This window comes from Plectropomus leopardus, chromosome 16 (genome assembly GCF_026936395.1).
Source record: "Plectropomus leopardus strain MGB_pleo_1.0 chromosome 16, ASM2693639v1, whole genome shotgun sequence".
Lineage (NCBI taxonomy): Eukaryota > Metazoa > Chordata > Actinopteri > Perciformes > Serranidae > Plectropomus > Plectropomus leopardus.
In genome coordinates, this window is record NC_142191.1 from 21,824,912 (window position 1) to 21,851,414 (window position 26,503).

Consider the following 26,503-nt stretch of genomic DNA (forward strand, 5'->3'; position numbering starts at 1 on the left):
TTAACTTAAACAAGCTTATTTTTAATGGATCTGCAAAACTGTTTGAATTTCCAAAGAGAACTTCGGTACCTCCCGCCCACAGTTACCCAGTGGCAAACGTTACACAACGTCACAGAAACGCTTCCAACCCAAAGAAATCTGCATGCAGGAAAAAAAAAAAAATCAACCCAAAAAGGGAAAAAGAAATAAAAGTAAAATAAATCATACAGATAAAAATAAAACATCAATAAACAGGACATACTGTATAATGCCGTTCTCTTGGCTGGAGGAGAAATTCAAACGCTTCTGCTTCAGTTCGGCATCCTCGTGACAGAAGCCTGAACCCACAGAATATTAAACTGTAATTTCACTGGGTGGATGTGGCTCCGCCCACCACACAGCCCCGCCCCTGTCTCCCATATAAGGCACAGGACAAAATAAACCCCCACATACAAAAGGAGCTAGCCACGCCTCTGTCACTTGGTAACAAATTGTAAATGACCAAATACGGTTAGACAACAGAAACCCCACTAAGTGTACAAAATGTTAATCCTACATTTGTCTTTTTTTTTGTTTTTATTTTGATTTTCTCTGACTGAAGGTGAGTGCTGTGGGTGGGGGTGGGGTTAAGGGTGGGTGAAGGTGTCCAACCAGGTAAGCTCAGGCAAAGGAAATATTAAAAATATGAGCTTGTCTTTTCACACTTTTTTTCTCTTTTTTTTAACAACTTTTAAAACAAATGACAAGAAACGTGACTGGATTTCTCTTTTTATCAGAAATAAAAATGATCATCATATGGAGAGTGGAAGAATATGGTGGAGGGTGGGGGAGGAGGGGGATTAGACAAGTGAAGTGGTTTATTGTTTTATTCTGATAAAGAGACAGACAGAGAGTGTCAGTGTGCAAGAAAACTCATGAGACAGGTTAGAGAGCGAGAGAGTTAGCAGTTAGAGAGAGAGAGAGAGAGAGAGAGAGAGAGAATATGTGTTTGTTTGTGTGCGTTAGTGTGAGTGAAACTGAGGAGTTGTTCAACTGCAGCACTTGCTCTTCCAGCCTGTGACTCCACCTCCGCTGCTGATGTCGACGTTTTCACTGTTGGGCTCTTTTACGGGCGTCTGTCGAACAAAATGCACAAAAACAATTTGTAGTAAATACATGAGAATTGAGGAAAATCATCCGTCATCTATTCATTTTATCTCATTTGACATATTTACAGTGGAAGAAAAAACATACAATGTGTTTACAATTTTCAGAACACTGACTTTGACCAAATCACTGTAACAGTGCACAAACAGCAATCACTTTCGGGTAGACAACCGGAAAAAGATTTGAATTGCAGAGATTTGTAAAACTGGCAAACTTGTTTATTTCTGTGGTCATTTTCAACTGTAATTTCAGATAGTTAAGCATAGTGACTTCACCGATCTGACATTTCTACTGTGCTTACTTTATGGACTGTCTTGCTTGCTAACTTCTTTGATAAACCAAATCTACCGTTACAGAAGCTAAGCAATGTACTGCTGTGGATGAGGACTGTATTTTAGCCACCTAAAAAGAAATCTACATCAATTTTAGTGTACACAATGTTTAGAATATTTTGAGCCCTTACCTCACACACTAGTCTGATGGAAGTAACTGTAGACCATTAAAAAAGTTAAGTAAAATAAGTGTTTTGTCAAAATAGTCTGGAGTGGAGCAAAATAAAAATAAAGCACAATGTCGATCTGCAAATAATACACGCAGGCAGAAAGAAGAGGGAGAGGTCGCCACATTGCAGACTGTGATGCAAGTGCAAATTCTGATTTGAGCAATTTAATTATAACAACTTCATGAAAAATAACTTTGGTCAAAATATAAGACAGCCTTGTATGGTTCATTTGAGTTTCTAGGACTTGTTAAGCACTTTGTAAAAACATGCTATTTTCAAGGTAATCCAGAACTGTATTTTTCCTCAGAATTCACACACTTAAAAGGACCTTGTGCAAACCCTGGGGTTTATATAGACCTTGTATGTTGTTCTTTGTTGTTTTTTTTATATCATTTCTATTCTCTATTTTTTCACCTACTTTCATGTTCAATGTACATATAGTTGAATGTTTACCTATCTTTGATTTTAACTTTGTTTTTTTCAGTCTTCCTGAAAATCCTTCTGTGCAAGTACATTAAGGAGCATCCGAAAACTGTCCTGCTACTTCTGTTGGCAACGAAGCAAGATAACAACAATCTGTGAGTGTCTGAAATCCCATTTTACTGCTCACTTCAGAGTAAACTGTAAAGTGTTTATTATGTAGAGATGAGTGAGTACATTTTTACTGAACCAGTTGCTGGTTCATCCAGTGTGACTGACAATGAATTATGACCAGGATGCACACTTTTATGTCTTTGACTATCTGGAAATATGTTTTCACAAGATCAGTAAGTTAGTCTTTCAGGTAAGACATGGGACTTGCGGGCTGTTAAACGAGTTTAGTTAGGGCCAGTGCGCTCGACTTGGCCAAGGTTGTAAATACTACTATTTCTCATAATACATAAAAAAAATTTACCAAATCTGCAAATTCAGAGTGGACTTAGAAATTTCTGATTTGGGTGTAGACAATAATTTGGGTGTTTGGTATGGAGATATGAGTGCTGATGGAAAGTTTTTAGAATATTTTGGGGGAAAGTAAACTCAACTCAACTCAAGCCGGCTGACGGTGTCACCTGCAACTCATCAAGTCAAATTTTCAGCGGCTGGTTTAAAACATGACACTGTTTCAACAGTCAACTAGCTTGTGGTTAAGTGGCTGGCCAAGTCAGTAAACTGTCCACAGACGGCATGTTTGCCTGCTGCAGTATTCTCTGACAATAGACCCCCGTCTCTTCCAAGCCTGTCTCAATTATGTCCCCACGCCCCAACGTCAACAGGTTGGTGGGTCTCTGCTGTTTTTGCCATTTCATCACTAAAATGCAACTGTAGTCGCAAGTTTCTCATTATTACTATCTGAATCTTTGGTCTGAACTAGGCTTTAAAGGCCACAATGTGGACAAAGAGGAAGCTTGTGTGTTCTTCTGATTGACAATCTATATTGTAAACATTTAAGGTTAAACAACAGCAGTGGCTACATCACCTGTCAGCATATTATTTAGCCATTTAGGCTGCAGCATGTTTTCATCACAGTTAGATACCCTTCCACGTAAAATTTGCATCACAAATTTGCATCTTACTGTTGACCAAGGTAGTCTACATAAACCAAAGCTAAGAAAAGGCTACTTGGAGAGTAATATGGATTGTAATAATAAGACCCAAACTGATGCATTTCTTTCTGAGATTCTATCAATACATTATATTTATAAATAAATAGATCAATACCAGAATCTCAGTAAAATATGATCCAGTCAAATAAAAGCATTCCTGTTGTTTTTACTATTATAAAAGGAATGTACATACACTTTGATAAATCATTATTTAAACACACACACACCTTTCTGAGGATGTCTTCTGCTAATGTGAGGAAAGCCTTCTCGATGTTGATGTTGGCCTTAGCACTCGTCTCAAAAAACCTAATGCCATGCTCCCTCGCAATCTGTGGAGAAGAAAGCAGGGCGAGTTAGAACGATGAGTGTGTCAACAGTTTAAGAAAGTCCAAAAATAAAGTGTGCAGAACAGAGATCAGGTATCACTGCTGGCAGACACACAAAAACACACTATGTATACTAACACTTCCATTCTTATCAGGTAGATGTATGTATGAGTCAGCAGATCTGTATATGATGTTGCTAAATCTGCAGAGCGACTAGTCACTGCTAGTCTGCTTTGGTAAATTGAGCCAGAGCTCTTAAAAGGCCCCGTGCACGCACACATGCACACACACAGATGTTTTCACTTGCTCTGGCTGATTACCTCTCAGCTCAGACTGAAACTTGGCAGCACTGTAGCAGAAGTTTTAATCAAGTGACCAAACTCTCATATACTAAGAGAGGACGTGTACAGTAAGTGACATCACTGAATACAGAGGTCACTGCAGTGACTCCCCCCTAAGGGGAAAATTCTCAAAACATTTCCCATCAGCGAATAATACATTCACAGGAGGGGAAAAATTACATCTTACTTAAATATCTTAGAAATGGCGTGCTATTGACTGCACAAATATTTCATTCACAAGGATTTAGGCACAAGTTTAAAAAGACTGCAACAAGAGAAGCACAATCACTAGAGTTGGAGAGAATTTGGACACTGGTGCTGAATCTGAGACATAGATCTCATTTTGTGTCAGATAAGTTGCAGTTTTGGTTTAAGTCATACCTGAAACATTGTACTGCACAGTGACTATACTTTGTGCATTTCTTGTATACAGAGATCCTACAGCTTAAAACAGGTCAGATTTAAGACTTAAGACTTTTAAAGCTATTCAGAATGGAATTTATGACCTTTTTTATGATAAACATATTCAAAGAAAAAGAAACCATGAACCAACGTTAATTACTTGGGGTTAGGAACAGTTTTGCCCAAATATCTATTCTTACACAAAACAATCCACACTCAGCATCACAAGTAGTTGCGCTGATATTTCTACTAGCCTTCGTCTTTGATCAGACATTGTTTGAGGCATTGTTGGTTTGTAAAAAAGAAATATCTCCTCAGTGATTTGGACATGTTGTGATTTTGTGCTGCTGTTTTCTATGACTGTAACTGTTAGTACACAAGCAATCCCTTTCAAAATAAATTACACCACTTTTCAGATTTTTTCTATGCCCACAAACAGTAACAGTTATTTAATGCCACAAGCTGTAGAGACAGTGTCCTGAAAATAAAGTCATCTGCTTAATTTTTGCTGTAAGTATCAAGCACCAGCTGCAACAATATTTCACTGGCATCAGTTACTTCAACTGTTATTTTGCATACTTAAACAATGCAGTGTTTAGTTTGAGCATGAATGCAGCAAGTTTTAGAGAATATATGAGGATTTCCAAGACAAGTTGACCCATCATTTCTTGCAACACAGATCTGGAATTTGTCTGGAGGCTCAAATATAATCAGTTTTATATTCATCAAGTAAACATTTACATTAAGTTGAATTATGAAATGTTGCTTTTTATATATTTTATATTGTTAAAATGAGCTACAACAACACATGTTCATGAGGATGAATCAATACAAACTTTAGTGTTAAATGTCCTGTTGTTACAAGGCCCTCCGGTGGTGTTGTCCCCGATCAAGGGCAGCTCAACTGTACTTGTTAAGACATTAAGGAGCCACACATTTCTCTGCCCTGATCCCCTGAGCTCATCTACAAAGTCTGGTTATTCTTTAACCTTCACTCAGCTGCAGCTACCTTTAGAGAAACATTGCATAGTTAACGTAATAAACGTCCCTGTGTACCTGCGACATGTGGCAGTGCAAAAACTCTTAGTTAAAATTTTAAATGAAAAGGATTCCCTTTGTATTTTTATATATTTTAGATCAGTTTTGTTTCAAGAAACTGCTGGAGTAGTTGTTGTCATGAGTAGCTGAGTTGTTGAAGTAGGCATATTAAGCCTTCATGGCATGCAACGACAAACAGCAGCTTACTGAACATACTATAAGGAGGCACTGTTTTAGTGGATGGTGTAAGCTGACATTTCACAAGTAACTTCAAGCAGCTTACAAACTATTTTCAACAGTTTTAATACCTTTTATTTAAATTCCATTATGGTAGTCTCTCTTTGCCTTCCTGCTACTTCATATGCTGTTGTTTGTTTAACTTTCTATGAACTAAACGAGTAGCTGAAAAGTAGCTGCAACAAATAAGTCTATTGACATGCAAGACCTTGATGATGAGTGGCTGCTTATAGCTGCAGTGGACTGCACCATCTCACCTGCTCCCCCTTGGCTTTTGGTACGACCCTCTTGTCCTCCATGTCACACTTGTTGCCTAGCAGCATCCTCTCAACGTCCTCATTCGCATGCTGAAAAAGAGAAAAAAAAGAGGGATTACCTAAGAAAGAGAGAGAGATTACTTCTTCATATCAGCAACATTAAAGTTAGCCTCATCTCCACCGGCACATGATCCCACAAGCCAGTCTATCAGTTATAATAAAGGACACAAACAGGTTATCTATTTACATTTCAAAGCCTGTAATAGCCACTACAGCAAAAAATTATCGCAACTGTCTTTATCAGAAATGCATGAACCCGTTAGTGACACTAGTGTGACAAAACCAGCTTCCCATTTAATCTTCTAGACCACTGGTTCCAACGTCACTGTCAGGATAATCTTAACAGGTCTCAAGACAAACCTTTAAGGTGACAAGTTGATTAGAAGAACAGGAAAACACTACCACATAGACTTGCGTTTTTTGTTTGTTTGTTTAACTCTTTAAACTCTAATTGATAGTTTTAGGGATGCAACTCACAAATATTTACATCATCAATCTATAAAATCAGACAAAAGTGGAAAATGGCCCATCAATCTAGAATGACATAGAATAAAAAATGGGAGGATTTTAGCCTTTTGCCTTTAAAAACAATCTAAGAAATTCATGGACAGTCAAAATGATTTCTGATTAATTTTCTGTCAGTCGCCCAGTTTATTTGTCTTAGCTTTAATAATTTTACCTCTTGAAAAAATATAAAGAGAGATATCTAGGGCTGGATTGATTTAACGTCCATATATTTTCACAATACTTAGTAGTTCTGTCTATAAAATATAGGGAAAAAAGTTAAACAGGCCCATCAAATTAGTTGCAGATTAAATTTCGGTTCATCACCTACTTGATGAATTGACCTATCATTGCAGCTGTGAAATAAACAATAGAACAAAATCACTCTTTGGTTGAAGAGGTCACAACTCATAGAACACAGGGACCTCTGAAGGCTACAAGCCAAAAAAAAAAAAAAGTTGGGAACCCCTGTTCAAGTATGTATTCATATTACTCTCCACACAGTATGCCTGCATCCTTTTAACCCTCTCTGGAGTCAACAACAAGCTTTCACCCACAGAAGTGCAACATGAGCAAGGTCAAGTTCTAAGTTTGCAGGAAATGCATTGTGTTTCCTTTCCTTAATCAGACTCAAACCTCTTTCACAGTAAGGATGGAAAAATTACAAGAAACTGTTCCAGACAAGCCCAATGCCTGGTTGTCTCACCCACAGATGTAACACCTTCATACTGATCACGTGTTGCAAGATTATAGTGTAGTGTTGCACCCACCCAGGCATAGTAAAGACAGATCATGTCAGCTATTGATTAAAACGGTCACAGTAATTAAACTGATGCGTTTAATCTGGCATGGATCCCATAAGATTACACATCACATAACAGAATAACAACTACTGAGATAAAAGATTAAGATTTAAATAGAAAACACAACACAAGGCTAAGTAGCACCAACATTAAAACAACAGGGAAAAGGAAGCTAAAAGTTACAATTACCTGCAGAGACGGATCTAGCGTTACATTAGGCTTCACTTTCTTTCCCTTACGGCCTTGTATCCATCATGACAAAACAAAAATATAAAAACTACTTCTCTCAAACCCTGTTAAATTCTCTCTCTCGGCTGCCCACAATGCACAAAAACTTTGAAGTATCTCATACAGGACTCCAGTATTGTGTAACCTCTTTTTAACATTGATCTAATAATCTGTGCTGTTAATAGAGACAAGCAACAAAGTGGCTGATTTTTGTCTGATGTTAAATATGAGTTGATGATAATTACTGACACCATTATGAAACTTAATCTAACCAGAAGTGCAAAAAACAGAGACAATGCAAAGTTATGTACAGAGGATATCCAGAACAAACAGTATTAGGATATATATATATGTATATACGTATGTGTGTGTGTGTATATATATATATAAAATGAGAAATGATGAGAAATGAGAAATGAATATGCTATGGTATATACCATAAGCAAGCAAAATATATAGTTCAGATTATATATAGTGCAAGTGGCAAAAACTGGTAATGGTTAAAGCGCATAAAGAATAAACAACTTTAATATGTCGTGTATACGCTATAGATCAGACAAATACAGTCCAGACTATCACTGTAATGGTTCATGTATTTGCACCAAACCGTCACAGTACAGAGGTCACGGTTCGGTGTATGTAGGCGCATGCAGAATACACAGTAGGTAAATTGCTGAACGTAATTTGGAACCAAAGTTCACAAGATCTAATTGTGCTAAGGTTAGAACAACAAGCGGTTTAGCGTGCGAGTCCATCACACTATGGCGAGCTCCGATGAAATGGCAGAGCTGACCACCATGCCTGCAAGCTCCGTTACAACCGCAACAGAGTATATGTACATATATATGTATAAGACAAGGACGGTGTGTTGTCGTTGCTCAACCGTTGCAGGGTATGTGAATGAAAACACATCTAACTTGCTAATTCACATTCGATGGCAACAATTACATGCACTGATTACCAACACACGGACAAATAACACTGGAGCCCTTCTCTGTTTTCCTGTTGCTTTCAAGCAGCCTTAAGATGCAAAAGCAGAACAGGATAAAACAATTACTGAAGCAGTTGGCGTTTCAACTGGAATATAGCTATGTTGAAACTAATCGTTATACGCCTCCTTTGCATGAGTTTTATATTTTACAATTCTATTTATCTATTTTCAGTGTCATAGCACAAAAGATGCTTTTAAGTTTTATAGCCTGCTGTGACCTGTTGCCTTTTGGGAAGTGTTTGTACATTGTAATACAAAAATGGCTAAAATGGTCCTTTTTTTTTTATGAAAATAGTTTACCAAAGTTGCCAGTGGGCAAAATGCTATCTCAGTGTCTGTCTTTGACACTTGAACTATTGTCTTTTCAAAATACATGAAAAGAAACACATCCTTTTTTCTAAGTACCAAACTCACACTGAACCATGACTTCTGTGTAACACTACACCCCGAGTATATACGGTGGTATAAATATGAGTATGTTAAGAATTCTTATATAATTATTTGGTACTAGTAGATATAAAATTGCCCTGATTAATGGTATGATGCTTATAAAGAATTTAAAATGTTTACATAATGTGAGTGTTAAGTGTCGATGTCTACACCTGTTACAACATTAATATAATAACTGTTACAGGGCAATCAGATGCCATCTCTAGAGTGTATTAGCTGTTATTCCAAACACACAGAATAGAATAATAGAATAAAATAGAAATAATTTATTAATCTTGTGACGGAAATTGTTTTGTTATAGCAGCAAATAAGAGAGCAGCAACTGAATAAAATATTCATTACAAAGGCAAAATAATGCAAATATATATACAAGGAAAGCACTTAACATAGAGTAAAATAGAATTAAATGATATAGAATAAAATAACAATAATAATGAAGATGTGTACAGAATGTTCAGGGAACTAATAAACAAATAAAAAAAACCCCAAAAGATTAACAGCCACAGTTTGAAACAGTGAACATATCTTTGACATCATCAGGAGTTGAACTTTGGTTCCACTTTAATTCACGAGGTAAAACAGTACAACCTCTAGTTGTCTCACAATGAGCCAGATGGAAACAGACATCTGGCTCAGCTGATGTAATTTAGTCACACTCCTGCTACACAGCTCACTGAATACACATCGGCCAGCTAGTTAGCCATGTTGGCTGCATTCCCTCAAAGTATTTAAGACACTTTGTCAGTATGCCAAAGATAAAACAATAGATGAAAATCAAGTGCAAACACAAAACATCCTGTTCACACTCCTCATAAGACTTTACCCAGCACGGCAATACACATCATGATATCGAGTCAGACTTTGGAGAGCATTTGTGTCTGTGTGCACGTGTGTGTTTTACCTCGTCAATGTTACGCAGCCATTTGCTGATGTTTTCAAAGCTCTTGGCATTGGTGATGTCGTAGACCAGCATGATGCCCATGGCTCCTCTGTAGTAGGAGGTGGTGATGGTGTGGAACCGTTCCTGTCCCGCTGTGTCCCTACAAAAACACATACATTTTTTATTTGTTTGTATTAGCTGTTTTCTTGAATTAACTCCAACCCCTAAACACATTATATCACCAATTGGCCATAAAATCTCTGCAGTGTGACATAACTGTTGCTCAAATGCCGATTACTTCACAAGACTGAGATTTTTGCTTTCAGTGACAACACAACCACAAATGTTGACAAAGTTTTGCTTGAACCGGAAAAGCAAAAAACAGGATAATTTAACATAATTGTTCAGCATACAGAAACATCAGCTCTAAATTTGTGATTTCTACCTGGCATGCTTAGTCCTCTCAATTGTGAAAATTTGACTTCATTATTTATGCCAGTTACAGAACATAAGGTGTGCCAGTCAGAGATTTGTCTGTGTCATTATAATGCAATTCCTTTGTCACCAAAAGAGGTTGACCAAAGTACCCTTAAGCATTTGTCCCATTTGCAAAATTGTGACTGAGCATGAAAGTATTTATTTTAAAAATGTATACAATATTTACGAAGCCTGATAAACCTTACAAGTCAGGTTGAACCTTGCAAAGACACACATTCATCTTCTCTGCAGGCTAACCATATCCCTCACGCGTCTAGCATGCACCTCAACTGTAGAATTTTACCTATCACCTGCCAACATCCATCATCACTGCTGACGCAGAAGAGAAGCAGCCCTGAAGCACCAGGCTCACATGAGCAAATCAAACCTATTCTTACACTAACTGTTTCACTATGATTTTAGAAATAATTGCTGAGTGTGCAAAATTTATCCTGGTTCCTCCTTTATTCTTTCACTAATAACATGATGATAAAGCTTATATACAATTTGAACTGAAACAGACAATTAATACACAACAATTTTGCATATCAGTTAATTAAAACTTAAATTATTTTTCAACAAACATTAAGAAACTTTGCTGGTTCAAGCCTCGCAAATATGAAGATTTCCTGCTATAGTTTGTCTTGTATGGTGGCAAATTGATTACCTTTGGGTTTTGAACTGCTGTCCAGACAAAACAAAGACATACATAGCTACACCAAATAATTAATTAATCAATCAACTTAATATCTGGGGAATTAATAGATAATGCAAATAACTGTTTGTTAAAGCCATGAATGCAACCATATAATATCACATCTGTCAACCTAAGTTCAGTATTCAAGTTTCATCATGCTTGCAGAGGAAATTTTTAAAAATCAAATAATTTTGGTTGAAGAAAATCAGCTGTTTGGACTACAATGTTAACCCTGCAGCAGTGATCCTGATGGACTGATGACCATTTCCTGTCCTAGCATAGTTCTGGGCTTGGGGGAGGCATGTCAAACAGATGTTTCACTATTACAAGGCACAAACAGAAGAGGCAGAACTGAAAGACGATTCTCACATCATCAGTGTATGTATCCGTCCTGTACTCCTCTAAACACAGAACTTAAACATGGATATACAAACTCAAAACAGTCCAGTGACTCACCAGATCTGTAGTTTGATCTTCTTTCCTTGTAATTCAACAGTTTTGATCTTGAAGTCTATTCCTGTAATACAAAAGAAAGGATATTAGCTCACACAGCTCATATATGACACATATGACATAATATATATGACTAACTAGCACATGAAGCACTGACAATGAGAGGCAGACATGAGTAACTGAAATGAGGATTTACAGACACTGAAACAAACTGAGAATCAGAATCAGAAGAAAAGAAAAAAAGAAAAGAAAAAACATTTAGGAGGAGACAGAAATGGAAAGTGAGTGTCAAGTGTTTCCATCAGGGAGACAATAACATTATCTCTTCCTGATTCTGCACTGTCATGCCCAGACCTTGAGCCTATCAGCACACAGCTATGGCATCAGCAGCTGGCTAACAATGGGTGTGTACACACACACACACACACACACACACACACACACACACACACACACACACACACACACACACACACACACACACACACAGAGTATTCACTGCAATAACCTTATTACTGTAAAACCTGTGCTTAAACTCAGCGGGTTAGAAACATGATGTTATGCATATTTGAGGGGTATTACTGACTTTTAGTTTTGGTTGGAGCATTCTGACTGTTGGTGCAGTGAGAGGATCGACTGTGGTGGGCGAGCACACAGTTTTTCCTATGTGAGCATGTTTTTCAATGTGGAAACCACCAGATTTCAGTTTCCATTTTGGCTGGACTTAATTATTTCTGATACAAGGCAGCTCCGCAGTGTTTTCTCTCAGGAGGTTGACGGCATCTAAAGTCTTTCTTGGTCAACTGTCTCATATTTTATCCTTCCTTTCTACCTTTTATCCTACAGTTTTCTTTTATTAAAATATGTTTATTTAAATTTGTGTTTTTTAGAAATTTGCAAACAGGCAAATGATTAACAGTGCTGCCCTAGTGGCAATCTGGGAACCCATCAGCTATAGTTGTGACAACAACTAAGCCTCTGAGGGCAATGGCCAAAGCTTTGGGAGATTGTGTGTTGTAAGTGGATACCCAGGCCGCCCATTTTGGCTAATCTCTATAAATAGATACCTGCATATGAAAGCAGTTAATTTTAGCTAATATAAAGCTAAATCGTTGTCAGACGACAACCAGTGGGTTTTGAAATTGCATTTCGTCCAGACAAACAGTTTACTTGCCATTCAAACATGGCTGACCAATACTACTCACTACTCACACTTCAAACGGAAACCAAAAATCTTGTTCTAATAACCAGCCATTCTGCATAGATATCTGTTGATATGGATTACCTTGGTGGTAAACTGACTCTTTGGATTGAAGATTTCTGGTTAAGTAAATTGTGCATTTCAAATCTGAAGATGAATTGATTATTCTACTTACTGCTTCTTCATTGTACGCATTTGCTGCTTTCTCTGTTTTAAATCAGTCAATAAATGTAAAGATCTAGGTGAAGACGTTACCTTGGGCTCTAAGTAACTAAAATGTGCATTTACCACTAGATTTGGAAATGTACGTACTAAACTAAGAATTACTTTCATTATCACTTAAGCTGCCCATAATTTTCTTGGCAAATCGTTCACTCAATTCAATTCAAATGACATATTCAGATAGCTTCTTTTGCTCGACCAACAGTCCAAAAGTCGAAGTTATGAAATTGCTTCTCGTATAGGCCAAAGACAAGCAGCAAATACTCTCATTTGAGACACTGGACCCAGGTAATGTTTGGCATTTTTTGCTTGAATAGTGACTCAATCAGTCAATTATCAAAAAAGTTGCTGACAGACAGAAAATGCAGACAGTCACTGCCATCTACTTGTTGCAGCTAAGGTAAAATATACAAGGTTCAAAAGTAAAATGTAGACAAATAATTCTAATGAATTATTTTGTTCACAATATTAAGTTAAGTTTTCTCATAATCATTAAGCCCAACAGGAGGCCAATTTCAAAAGGTGTGAGTCACAACTGTTGACACTTTTTGGCCATGGGTTTTCCAGTTTAATAGTGGGCTGTCACTTCAGCTCTTGTCAGAAATTGTGGTTGGTTAAAAAGTCCCAAAAACAGCTGTGTTCTAGGTGGAGCAGGGCCATAGAATAATGAAGGAACTGGCTGCCAAGGTGTGACTCACAAAATATTATCCACTCCCCAGAGAGAGGGAGGGAGGACAGAAAGATATAGTTAGATAGAAACAAAGAGAGACAAAGAGGAGCTGAAGATGTCTACAGATAGGACACAACTTATTGTACCTGCATTGATATTTTACCTTAAAAACATTCAACAGACGCAATTAAATAGTAGGCATAAAAAAAAGTAAAAGTATAAGTTTTCTTACAACCAGAACTAAGTTGTGTTGTGATAAGTCAAGTTCAGCAGGGATTGACATAACATTGTGTGTTCCTAGCGAGGACTAATTTTTTTTTTTTTTTTTTTTTTACTGCTGAGGGATACTAGCAAGTTGTCAAGAAAATATGTGCATTGTGCAATCACAGGCTTACCCAATCACTGGAAAAACGGGCACACTTAAACAGAAGAGAATGACACTTGAATTGGAATTCATGAGCAAAAAGGACATGGTTTATGGTCAGCCATCTTTCTTAATCCCAGAGGAACCATTCCTTCCCCAAGTATGAATTCCAATGTAACCAAGCCATTGCCAGTTTCCATACAAAATTCATGATGGTGTTATGGAAAGAGATTTCAGATCCTAACATGATGCATATTCAGCACTCTTAATATGCATAACCTCAAGTACACAAGGAGGGAGGGCAGAGACACTCTGACGATTGGAAATGAGGATGAGTGAGGGGGGGGGGTTTCCAGTGGGGGTATTTTGAGAAGCAGCTGTGTATCTGTGTCTCCAAAGGTATGAGTGTCAGAAGAACACACTCCTGTTTCACATGTCCTGGTTCTGCTGGTTCTCCAAAAAGTTCTGTTCCTGTTGGGAATTTCCAGTTTTGACATAAAGGGCCATACCTGATTTATGTGTAGGGCCTCCTCTAAATGTGAAGTGGTAGAGTTTTTGCAAACTTTGGACTGTACATTTTGTTCTCTCTACACCACAGTACTGTAATGCATTTAGTTTGTTGCATCCAGTGATCTTAGAGTGGTGTCTGCCAAAACATTAGAAACAACTAAAGCCAACAAAATACAGGCAAAACAATTCAACCCACAAACCATATAGCAACAAAACCAAAAGGACATCATTGCACACCAATGACACACCATCACTAATTACTGTCCATTCCCTCCGCTAAAACACAGATTCAAATACATTTGCAATGAGTTTGAAAGGGGGTCTTAATAAGCAAAACACACACACACCAGCTTACAGAAAGGCCAACTCGAAAGGCCGACTCGCCCTCAGTGGCAGTGGGAATACTGCTACTTAGCTTACCCGTTTACCCGAGTTTACCCGTGTTAAAAAACCTGCGTGCATCCACCAATTGCGGCAGGAATGAGGTATTATTTTCCCAGAAGCAGAATCAATAGGCAGTATCTAAAAATCATTATCACTGGACTCTCACTTATTTTACTGTATATTGTTAAAAATCAGAGCTCCCTGACAACTAAAACTTTGGATTATGATGTGCTGAGAAATTATTTCCACCAGATACTTAACTTCTGATCACACAGCATGCTGGTTTGTTTTGAATACAGATATAGAGCAAAGACAAGCTGGGACAGAAGCTTATGACCATGTTGTAGTTTTTAAGTGGACAGCTCTCAAAGGGAATGTTATGACATTCATATAGTGCCAGTTCTTCTCAGGTCTTGTCAAACTGAGGGGGGAACACATGAAGTGTGCACTTCCTAAACTAAGAATTGTTCAACGAATTAGAAGAATTAGTGAAAGGTGACAAGAAAAATACCTGAAGATTAGTTTTTAAAAATGATTTTTAAAAAAAAACTATATGAAAAATGGAGACAAAAAATACAGAAAACTATATATTTTTTAAGTATTTTATTTTCCAAATTATTTTCCATGAAATTGTATTCAAGATTTTATTTATTTTTAGGTCATTTTCTTGTTCATTTGTTTTTACCAGTTTTTTTGGCCCATCTTGTAAAGTTGCTCATTGCCGTCATGTTTTTTTTTTTTTTTTAAATAAATCAAATCAATTTTCTCAGGTTTTAAAGGGTGAAACAACTTCTAAACTAACATAACAGTATGCTTTATGTTTACCTAAGTTCTTGGATAAATTAGACTAGAAACAAGCAAGTTTGTAATAGATATATAGACAATTGCTTCAGCAGGGTCCAACACATGTAGTCTTTTGGAGCTTATTCTAAAGTTTTGCTTAAGGGTAGACATGAAGTATGTTGAATATGTAATTTTTTTCTTAAGATAAGGAAAAATCATCTGCAGTTACTTCAGACACTTACAGACATTGATACATTTGACTACTACCCAACTCTTCAGGGAATGCACCGCTGCAAGGAACAAAGATCACTATTGGTCTTTGACTGCTGAAGAACCTGTGCGTCTGCATCTGACCATCATAACACAGCCTCCTCTTAAACTGGCAGAACTCTGATATGTTGAATTTAACTCAGCCTATGACTAGAATTTGAGGAACAAGACAGAGTGTGAAATCAGACAAAAGACAAAACATCATCAAAACCATAAACAAACATAAACACACGTGTGAAAGACAGCGTCACAACAGTGTGATGCTCACTGCTGTACCTCAGCAAATACAATCGGGCATAGATGCCACTGGGAACACTGTCATCCATTGGCTATTTGTTCTGAGGCATACAGTCAAAGGAGATGTCAACGCTTAAGTTATGACAAGATTAAATAAAAGCTAAATCAAGAGATCAAGGATATAATGGTAGTGCATTGCGAACAGTCAGCTTCGTGCAGTTGGTTCAGCAACACACGTCTAATGTTACATTATTACTCAGCACTGATCTTAAGCAACAGGAGTAAGTGGAGCCTTCACTTGGGCCGTGCAGGGATTTGACATAGCTTGACACTTGACTCATGTGAGCATGATGCTGGATGCATGATAGAGGACAGAGAGTTAAAAAGCTGATGATACCACCATGACGAATTGTTTATGGTTCTCTTCGGAGTAGTTGTGGAAAGTAGGTAAGAGGCACTCGAATAGTTTTTAGTGGCAATTTCTTCTACTTTATACTTCTACTCCACTACATCTCAGAGGATACTATCATACTTTTTACCCCACTAGATAAATAACCAGATAGTTTACTTTATTAATTCTTTAATGGAAATTAAGTCATCATTGCCGCCCAATACAATACGACAACACACGTTAAGACACAGTGACAACAGATTAAAAACAATGATAACAGATTAAGAACAATGAATAAATATGGATAAAATGAGCTCAGTCCACAAGAAGCTCAGTGTCAATGGATCTGGCAGAGGGGAGTGAGTTATAAAGTCTAACAGCGTCGGGCAGGAATGATTTCCCGTTGGATCAGTCAGTGGCTAAAGGAACATTTCAGACTGGTCAACATGTTGTGTAGTGGGTGAGAGGCATTATCTAGGATCATCTGCAGTTTTGCCTGCCACTACAGTTATCCGACAGCTACAGTCACCAGTTGCAATGCAGATTTTGCATACAGGACATGTGATCTTCACAAAATGTTACCCACATAATAATGCAGCAGTAATGAAAGACTAGTAAAGCAATGTATTTGACAATCTGAAACAAGAAGTTTTGAATAACTAGTATTTTTTTTCTTTTGGAACTCAAGGTTGATGTAACAGGCAATGATTGTGTACCTCTACTAGATTTTTAAAACCTTCTTGTAATAGGGAGTTTTATGTTGTGCTATTGCTTCTTCGATTTGTTAATATATCACTATTGTTGGTTGCTTGTGTTGCATTTGTTATTTTGAACAAGATCCAGATATTTGTTACCTTTAACGGTGTAATTCATGACAGGACAGCTCCACACGTTGATACCGAGATGTAAACACCAGTCAATTATATAGGAAGGCAGCTTTATTTGGGGCTTTTGTAACATCAGCACGGCCCTGCACTGTTAGCCTCTTTAGCTCACTGGCTACTGGGTCAAGTGCCGTGACAGCAATTCCTCCGGCACTTAAACCGGTTATACTTGCCATTTATGGCAGGCTACACCAAAATAACAATCATGTTTTGTTATTAAAGTCCTGTGAAACAGAGGTGAGTGGGTTTCGCCAAGAGGCGCAAGTAGCTTTCCAGATTTTTTGAAGTTGTGCAGGCCTGAGGAGAAGCTAACGTCAGTGCACGCTGATAGCATGCTAGCTAACCAAATATGTCCTGCCTACCATTTCCAGCTGCGGGAGAAAGTCAGGCAGCTGTCAAACTAGCTCCGATGGGAGATTAAGCAAAGAAATAAGGTACAACGTGCTGTAACTGTGTGCTGTTTCTTACCTATGGTGGAGATGAAGGTTGTGTTGAAGGCGTCGTCAGAGAAGCGGAACAGCACACAGGTCTTCCCCACGCCCGAGTCTCCGATCAGAAGCAGCTTGAACAGCAAGTCGTACGTCTTCTTCGCCATTGAAAAACAGCTTGTGTTAACCCAGACGAGATACAAAAAAACTGATAACCTAGCACACCTATGTGAAGTCTAAAGCCAGCTCCAACCTGTCCAACTGCCCCGCTTCTTCTTGACTGTTAACGGTTAACAATCTGGGATTTGTTGATTAGCTTGGCAAGCTAGTTGGCTAAATACCACCCAAATAACGTGCCCGTGGAGAAGTTATAATTCCCAAGCCCGACTGTTTTCCCCCCTTACAGCATGAGAACAGAAAGCAAAAATAAGGATCTCCTCCCGAGTGATTCCTCTTTTCCACTCTTTCTTTTCTCCCACACAGTCGGGACAAAATGGCTCCTCTCTCTACCCCGACTCACTCTTTCTTCAAACTAACGGCGAGCTAATTCAAATTCTCGGCACACCCCGTCATTCCAGAGCCCGGCTGCCCACAAGCTCGACCGAGAAGAATTTGAAAAAAATCACAACGTCAGAGTCTGTAAAAATCGCTGTCTGCTGTGAGTTATTTCGCTTTTTTTCTGGAGAGATTTCAACCGAAATATAGACGACCGCCGTCGCCTTCGAATGGGAGCCACCACGGCGACACCCTGGGCCCCTCAGACACGCCTTTCTCCCGCCCCTTCTGTCAAATTCCACGCCTCTGACTGGTCGTGGTTACCGTCATTTTGTAAGTGCTCTAATGTGATTGGCTGTCCTCGCAAAGGGCGTATCTTAGATGACAGAAAGGGCAAATGTTACTGCGCACATTACTCGGACATTTAGGCTCAAAGCTCCCATTACTTCATTGTATGAAACGTATCTAATGATCCAACATGGCGACCGGTTTCTTGCGGATCTGTCCTAGCCGGGGTGTGTTTCAGTTTTCATGGCAAGCTGGCATTTGATGCGGTGACTATCCCAGCTGTGAGTCAGGCCAAGTGATGTCATATATAAGTGCTTATGTGCTTGTTACGGGCGTTTCCCACATCCTCTGCTTTGTGAACTGTGGAGACACTTATCCTCTGAAGTCTTTTAATAACTGGAAACACACAAAGAGTATCTGCATGTACACAACATTGATGAAGGTTCTTTAGAGACTCTCTCTCTCTCTCTCTCTCTCTCTCTCTGTGTGTGTGTGTGTGTGTGTGTGTGTGTGTGTGTGTGTGTTGTGTGAGACTCTTTCCTTCTTCCGCCTGTCAGAGTAGTTTGACTCTCAGACACTCCTTAGGAATGTTGAGTATGCCCTGCTTTCTACTGCCGAGTACAGACATGCCACAGAGTTAAAAAGAAAGACATACGGAGAAAAAGGTAGCCTTTAAAGAAATAAAGAGAGGAAGAAAGGTTTAAAGATAAAGATTCTGAGGCAGACATAGCCTAAAGAAGGAAAGGTAAAGGACATAAAGAAATGAAAACAAAGAGAATGGTAAAGAAAGTAAGGTGTGATGGCATTAAAACTGAAAAAGAGAAAGGTTATAAGAGAGAAATATATTAATAAATATATAAAGAAAGGTAGGTCCAGTTAAAGGAAAATATGTCAGCTTTGTGCTGTAATGGTTATTATAAAAAAAACCTGTTACATAAATAAAAAGTGTAATGGGGGCATTAGATGAAAAGTCAGGGTATAAATGTGTACCAAATTGCATGAAAATACATCAAACAGTTGTCAGGAGTGGAGAATAACTTACTACATTTGCTCAAGATTAGATAAGATAGAGATTCTTACTTCATTTCAAAGCAATTTGTTGTGCAGCAGTTGTACCTTTTTTTTAAAAAAATAATTAATTAATTAATGACTTTAATAAGAGTCAGATTAGTAGGCAAATTATGTCAAAACAACTTAAGTGATCCACAGAGGGAAATTTGCAAGCTACCCAGCATTATAAATTATCAGGTTTATTTAAAAATATTGGTTGAAATTAGCTCCATATTTACCAGCTGCAATATTAAAGCTAAAATAATTATAATCCAATAATAAAATGTACATTCTGAAATGAGTCATTCTGCAAAATAAGTAGCTTGTTCCCTTTGATACAATATATTTTCAAGGTAATATGTGTGTACTTTTACTAAAGTAAAGTTTTAAATGTATGTTTGTTACTTGTAACAGAGTATTTCTACTTTTAGGAAGACATCTGATTTCAGTGATTTTTCAATTGTTTTCAACAGTTAAAAAAAATGTGCATTTTATTTGAAGGTCCATTGTGTAGGATTTAGGGGCATCTGTTGGCAGAAATTGAATATATAACACATAACTAGGTATGTTGTCTTCAGTGTATGATCACCTAAAAAGATAAACTGTTAAGTTTTTGTTAAGCTAGAATGAGCCGTTTATATCTACATATGGGGTAGGTCCTCTTCTGAATCCTCCATGTTGTAGTAGTCCAGAACTGACAAACAAAACACTGGCTCCAAAGTCATTTGTGTTTTTTGCTTTTTTGTGTGTGTTTTTCACACTGTTGCACCATAGTTCTCCTACATGCTGGGCACACTGGAGAATGGTCTAAGTAGAATATCACAAATATATATGGATTGTTTTTAATGCCATGTGTACATAGATCAAAAGGGAAATCAAATGTTTGTGCAATATCTCATTAACCATCTGATGGTTTCAACGAAGTGGAAAGTTCACAGTCGATAGCATGACCAAAAAGAGAGAGAGGATGCAGCCACTTAAACACAAACCAGCCCATGCAAAGCCTAAAACAGATGTTACAGAGGTTTAAAAGGTGATAAACAGCTCACAGATTTTCTTTGGACAGTGTTGTAGGGTGTCGGTGTCCAAATAAAGACCAGCTTAATTAAAAAAATAATAATTGAGTAGTTGTATCACTGCTCTGTCTTTTTAACAGTTAAGCAGTTATGCCAGTAAATCATGTCTTAACACAGAAATCCTCCCAGATCAGGGCACATTCCTTTAATTTGCTGCATGGGGCCCCAGGGTTCATCTCACACTCCCACAAACAGCCAGAGACTACCACTCGAATCTCACACTGTCCTGGCTGTGATTATTATGTACATTTAAGGAGGAAGTCTGACTTCACATGGAGCTGCCTGACATCTTAACCAGAAGATATTATTTGTTTGTTGCTCTAAATTCTTACTGAGCACAAACACAATATGTGACCTTTTCCAACCTGGAATATTTCTATGTACATGGGGGCAAAGAAGTTGAGAGCCTCTGCTTCACTGCGTTATCCTCTGGAAATATCCTCTTTTTAGGCTATTTCAATGTAATGTTGTTTCCCTCACAGTAAATGTAACTAGAGCTTATAGATAACATAACAGAGGCTTAAAAGGCTCTCTACTGGTTCTTCAGCTTATAGTTTACTGGGGACAGAACCAGTGGAAAAAAGTTCTTTGTGTGGTAGTGGTGCTCTATGATGTGCATGCACAACCAGCTCATGTTGAATTCTACATTGTGCACTTAGATAAAGCACTTTATACTATGCACTTAATGCCATACAGTTTACATTTACAGTTTACATTGCCACTTTTAGTGCACTTTTGTCCTCTGTTTGAATTGTTGTGTTTTGTTTTTTCTTCTTTTTCTTTCTTTCCTTATTTCATAAATCTGTTACCTGCCAAGGGACTATGGATGTTAATAAGCAATTGTGGTAACTCTGGCGTATTTACATTTGTATTTTAGACTAATGTTCAGTAATATGCTATGTCCCTTTTAAATAAACATTAAATTAAATTAAATTGAATTATAGCACCTCAACCTGTGCCAAAGAACTACAAAGAGCCAGCATTTCATGTGTGTACAATATGTCTGAGATGCTTTCAATTGGAACAACTAATAATGCTTTTTTGTATTCATTCTCTACAGATTTCCATTTTAGGCTGTTGTTTAAATACTGTGCACTCTTCTCCTTCCTGCCGAAAATACTCTTCAAACCTCTCTTTTACAAACACATTCATTTTAGTTTGACAGGCAAATATTCCTGGCATCTTATTTGCAAATCAACGCCCGCTGATGACTCATAAAAGGTGACACCACGAGCGTCAGAGCCAAGGGGATTATCAACACACATATGGGTAATTTTCCGGTACTGCTCGCTCAGAGGCATCAGTCAGTCATTTGTTGTGTGTGCTGCCAGATTTAACACGTGTTCATGAGAGGACATATTAAAGGTCATCTTATAGCTTCAGAGGAATAATGTGGTGTGTTGAGTTCCCCCTGTGGCTCAGCCTTTCCGCTTTCTGGTCAGCCAAGTCTACACCAGCATTAATGCACAACGCTGACACAGTCACATCATAGAAAAGGGAAAATCACATGGAAATGTTGGCAGATTTTAATGGGAATTGCCCATAAACCCCCCACAGCGTCTCCTCCTACAGTAACAGTCATGTTTGCTTACACAAATTTTCTGACCTCCTTTAGTGACATTGACCGTCTGCAGGTCATAGTGTAGTCCACACTGATCTCACCAGGTGGTGCTGTTGTATCATGTTAAATGCTTAAATAAGTCTAGTAATGATTCATTCAGCATTTGGCCACTTGTCCTTAATGTGTGCCACTTTCGGAGCCCAGTTGTCTGAGAATTGATGAGAGATCAGCTTCAATGAGCAGCTTGCAGGTTAAATTTACACTGAATGTTGCCTGGAAATGAATCTTTTAAAAGTTGATGAAGGATTTTATATATTTCACAGAGCAATGCTCTTAAAATTATTCTTGTGTACCACTAATTGCATCCAGTTATGAACCTGATGTAAAATTACAGAAGTTTTGATATTGTTGATTAATAGGCTCATACATTGGCAAATAGTGGACCATAAATCCACCTTTTTTTTGGAGGGATTTTGGGGGTCCTCTGCCAGAACAATTTGAGCATCAAACACTTGATTTCTTGCATTCTGAAGATTTTTTTTGATCAACCAATTTATGCACTTTCTGCATCAATTCATAGTGAATGTCCATTGCTTCTGAAATGTTTGTTACTTTAATGTTTTAAATGCACACAATCTAAATATAGAGGGGGACTTGTACCTACACCTTAGCCCATGAAAATTAATTTATTGATTGTATTACAGGTAATTTCATTGTAATTCCTTGCAGATGAAAGCCCTCCTTGAGCTATATATATATATATATATATATATATATATATATATATATATATATATATATATATATATATATATATATATATATATATATATATATCAGATTTTTTTGCATATAGAAATAACAGATAATATTCAGTTAAAGACAAATCTGGATTCATTTAAATACAAACTGTCTCTATCGAAACTGAAAAAGAACAAGTTAATTTCACTTATCATTTTTAAGTTGCATGAACTCCATAAAATCAAGTAAATGCAAGTTTAATTGAAGTAAACTTGGCATTAACATACAGAGTAAACATAACTAAACAGAATTAATATTTACTAATTTTTTTCAAGGCAATGAGTTATAGATTTTTTAATTTTAAAATGATTTTGTGCTTTATTTGATAGAATAGTTTAAGTGTGAAAGGGGGAGGAAGAGGATGACATGCAACGGCCATAGGTTGGAGTCAAACCAGCGACCGCCGCGGTGACGACACAGCCTCTGTACATGGGGTTCCTGCTCGACCAGGTGAGCTACTGGGCGCCCTCGGTTATATATTTTGAAGACAAACCAAAAGATTTTACAATGTAATTATTCAATCTAAATTAAATTCATTCAATTGTAGGGCTGCCATGTCACAGAATTTTGCGCATATCCCAGTTAATTCAAAATGTTGTCAGAGTGCTGTGTGTCGTTTTTTACGTTTAGAGCAGATTTCATCCATGACAGTGTCTTTTCTCTCTGCAGTTCATCTAAAGTAGACTTTTATTTAAGTACAAAAAATAAAACAGTGCTTTAAACACATTATGCAAATGTTCAAGTTCAGCTAAAGAATTAAACTAAACCTCACAAAAGTATTCAACACCGGTTTTATTTTGATCATATATTGTGAATTATATGAAATTTAGATTTTTTTGTCTCTTTGTGTTATTATTAAAATTTAATAGAAAGTTATTTTGATACTTACACAAAAACAACAGCTAGTGCAGAGTATCTAAAATATGATTCAAACTGAAAAAGCCTTATTTTATAGAAAACATAGAAACCCTGGGACATATGTACATAAGGAAAATTTACATTTTGCACAAGACGTGTAGATTATGGTGCAGCAATTTAAATGAAGATAAAAAGAAAATGCACAGTTTTAACTTAATTGTCTGCGATAGCTGGAGCATCACAGTGTAAAGTGTCTAAAATATATATTCCGATTATAGATGTGAGTTTAACAGACAGTTTGTCCTGTCTTGGTGGCAGTCTTGGACAAATATCAACTCGACCCTGAGACCAAACTCCATTTCCCATGATCCTTTGTTCCACTCCGCAGTGATGTGGGGTGTGGTGTTTGAATGACTGTGTGTGTGTGTGTGTGTGTGTGTGTGTGTGTGTGTGTGTGTGTGTGTGTGTGTGTGTGTGTGTGTGTGTGTGTGTGTGTGTGTGTGTGTGTGTGTGTGTTGGGTACAGGAGGGGAGCTCCGTCTCTCCGCACACACTGAGAGCCGCAAATCCGCCTCGGAGCATCAGTGAGCGGGGGAGAGGAGGATGCATACAGCGGTGTGTAGCGGATCTACCGGTCGTGTAAAACCAGGGCGATATGAGTGTGATATCTGACGTGAATGTTTTTATTATCCGCGTTGTTGGATTTTATTTTTCACCGAGTGAATCTGGACGTGAATCTGCAATGGAGCGTCGATCCAGCGCGTGAGAGCTGCTGACCGTCTGTGTAATTGTGGGCTAATATTACAGACAATAAGGAGGGGGAATTAGCCATTAGATATTTCATTTTGTGTGTGTTGTTATAAAAGAAGAGTGTTATTAGGCACTGTAGCTGTTTTCCATTATGATATGATCAAGAAGCCATACTGAATTTGTTATTAATGATTTAATGAAAATAGATGGTTACACTATTCAAGCAGAGGGGAGGCTGATTAAAGACACCATAAAGCCTAATTGGATCTGGATTTTATAAATCATTTTCTTTGTAGTTTACAACAAGAAACAGAAACCAGTCATGTCAAAAAACAAGAGCAGTGAGTCAGTGAAGGTGGTAGTTCGATGCCGTCCCTTGAACCAGAAAGAGGAGTCCAATGGGCCTGCAGGGGGCATCGTGCAGATGGACCTGCGGCTTGGACAGGTGATCCTCCGGAACCCTCGAGCACCAGCCAGCGAGCCCCAGAAAACATTCACATTCGATGCCGTTTATGATGCAAACTCCAAACAGCGAGACCTGTACGACGAGAGCGTGCGGCCGCTGATAGATTCAGTGCTCGCAGGGTTCAATGGCACCATATTTGCATACGGACAAACTGGAACTGGGAAGACATACACCATGCAGGGGGCATGGTTGGACCCAGAGAAACGTGGTGTGATCCCCAACGCCTTCGACCACATCTTCACACATATCTCCCGCTCGCAGTCTGATAAGCAGTACCTGGTGCGGGCGTCCTACCTCGAGATCTATCTGGAGGAGGTCAGGGATCTCCTAGACCCCAACCATGGCAGCGCCAGGGCCCTGGAGCTCAGGGAGAGTCCAGAGTCTGGTGTTTATGTGCGTGACCTTACGTCGTGTGTCTGCAAGAGCATCAAGGAGATCGAGGAGGTGATGAATGTTGGCAATCAGGCGAGGGCGGTCGGGGCAACAGACATGAATGAACACTCATCTCGGTCACACGCTCTATTTCTGATCACAGTGGAGTGTAGCCAGCCCGGTCCAGATGGGAGGAAACACATTCGGGTCGGCCGTCTCAACCTGGTTGATCTTGCTGGCAGCGAGCGCCAAGCCAAGACAGGCGTCCAGGGAGAGCGCCTGAAAGAGGCAGCCAAGATCAACCTTTCCCTGTCAGCCTTGGGGAACGTGATCTCAGCGCTGGCTGATGGGCGAAGCGGGCATGTTCCATACCGGGACTCCAAGCTGACCCGGCTGTTGCAGGACTCTTTGGGCGGGAATGCAAAAACTGTCATGGTCGCTACCTTAGGCCCGGCCCCCCAGCACTACGATGAGACCCTTACCACGCTACGCTACGCCAATCGGGCCAAGAACATCCAGAACCAGCCCAGAGTCAACGAGGATCCCAAGGACGCCCTGCTGCGCGAGTTCCAGATGGAGATTGCTCGCCTCAGAGCTCAGCTCAACCACAGGAAGTGGAGGAGCAAACAGAAGAAGGAGCAGCTGGATGGCGAGGGCTGGGAGAGGGACGGAGATGAGGAGACGGAGGGTGAGGAGGATGAGGGGGCAGAAAAGGAGGCAGAGGAGTATGTGAAGCTGGAGGAGCAGCGGTTGGAGAGGGAGAAACAGGACATCAGAGAAGATCAATTCATGTTGGCGGAGGAGAAGCAGAGGCTCCTGGGGGAGAAGGAGAGGATGATGGGAGATCTGAGGAAGGAGCAAGAAGCCACCGAGCAACTGACCGCCAAGTACAAGGTGAGAGTTTAACCTGTGAGTCCAGTCAGGAGCCACATTCATTTATTCTAGACAAAAGCAGACAAAATGTAAACATGCATAGATGTCAAAAAATCAGATTATGACAAAACAAACAAACAACAAAGATGCAAAGCAGTTACCCATAATGCTCTGCTCTGATTTTACATGGAGGCAATTGAACAGCCACCACTA

General features: G+C 38.7%; 2 protein-coding genes across 3 annotated transcripts in view; one reads left to right on the forward strand and one right to left on the reverse strand.

Moving 5' to 3' along the window:
• On the reverse strand, positions 1-18,446 carry rab10 (RAB10, member RAS oncogene family). The gene is made up of 6 exons (XM_042503042.2): positions 17,742-18,446; positions 11,361-11,421; positions 9,752-9,890; positions 5,815-5,904; positions 3,441-3,542; positions 1-1,094 (listed from the first exon to the last, which is right to left on the reverse strand). The coding sequence occupies exons 1-6, from the start codon at positions 17,866-17,868 to the stop codon at positions 1,008-1,010; spliced, it is 606 nt and encodes a 201-aa protein (XP_042358976.1). The 5' UTR covers positions 17,869-18,446; the 3' UTR covers positions 1-1,007.
• The window catches only part of kif3ca (kinesin family member 3Ca), a 50,029-nt gene continuing 25,486 nt past the window's right edge, over positions 1,961-26,503 (forward strand). For both annotated transcript variants that reach the window (XM_042503323.2, XM_088089735.1), the window contains exons 1-3: positions 1,961-2,205; positions 23,302-23,422; positions 24,356-26,311. In XM_042503323.2, the coding sequence (XP_042359257.2) occupies positions 24,902-26,311 (1,410 nt within the window). In that variant the 5' untranslated portion in view covers positions 1,961-2,205; positions 23,302-23,422; positions 24,356-24,901. The remainder of the gene's footprint in view (positions 2,206-23,301; positions 23,423-24,355; positions 26,312-26,503) is intronic.

Coding starts and splice junctions, on each gene's coding strand:
- rab10 (XM_042503042.2), bottom strand. CDS start 17,868: ATGGCGAAGAAGACGTACGACTTGCTGTTCAAGCTGCTTCTGATCGGA. Junction 11,422..17,741: donor AACCTTCATCTCCACCATAG/GTAAGAAACAGC, acceptor TTTGTATTACAG/GAATAGACTTCAAGATCAAA. Junction 3,543..5,814: donor CAAAAGCCAAGGGGGAGCAG/GTGAGATGGTGC, acceptor TCTTCTCCACAG/ATTGCGAGGGAGCATGGCAT.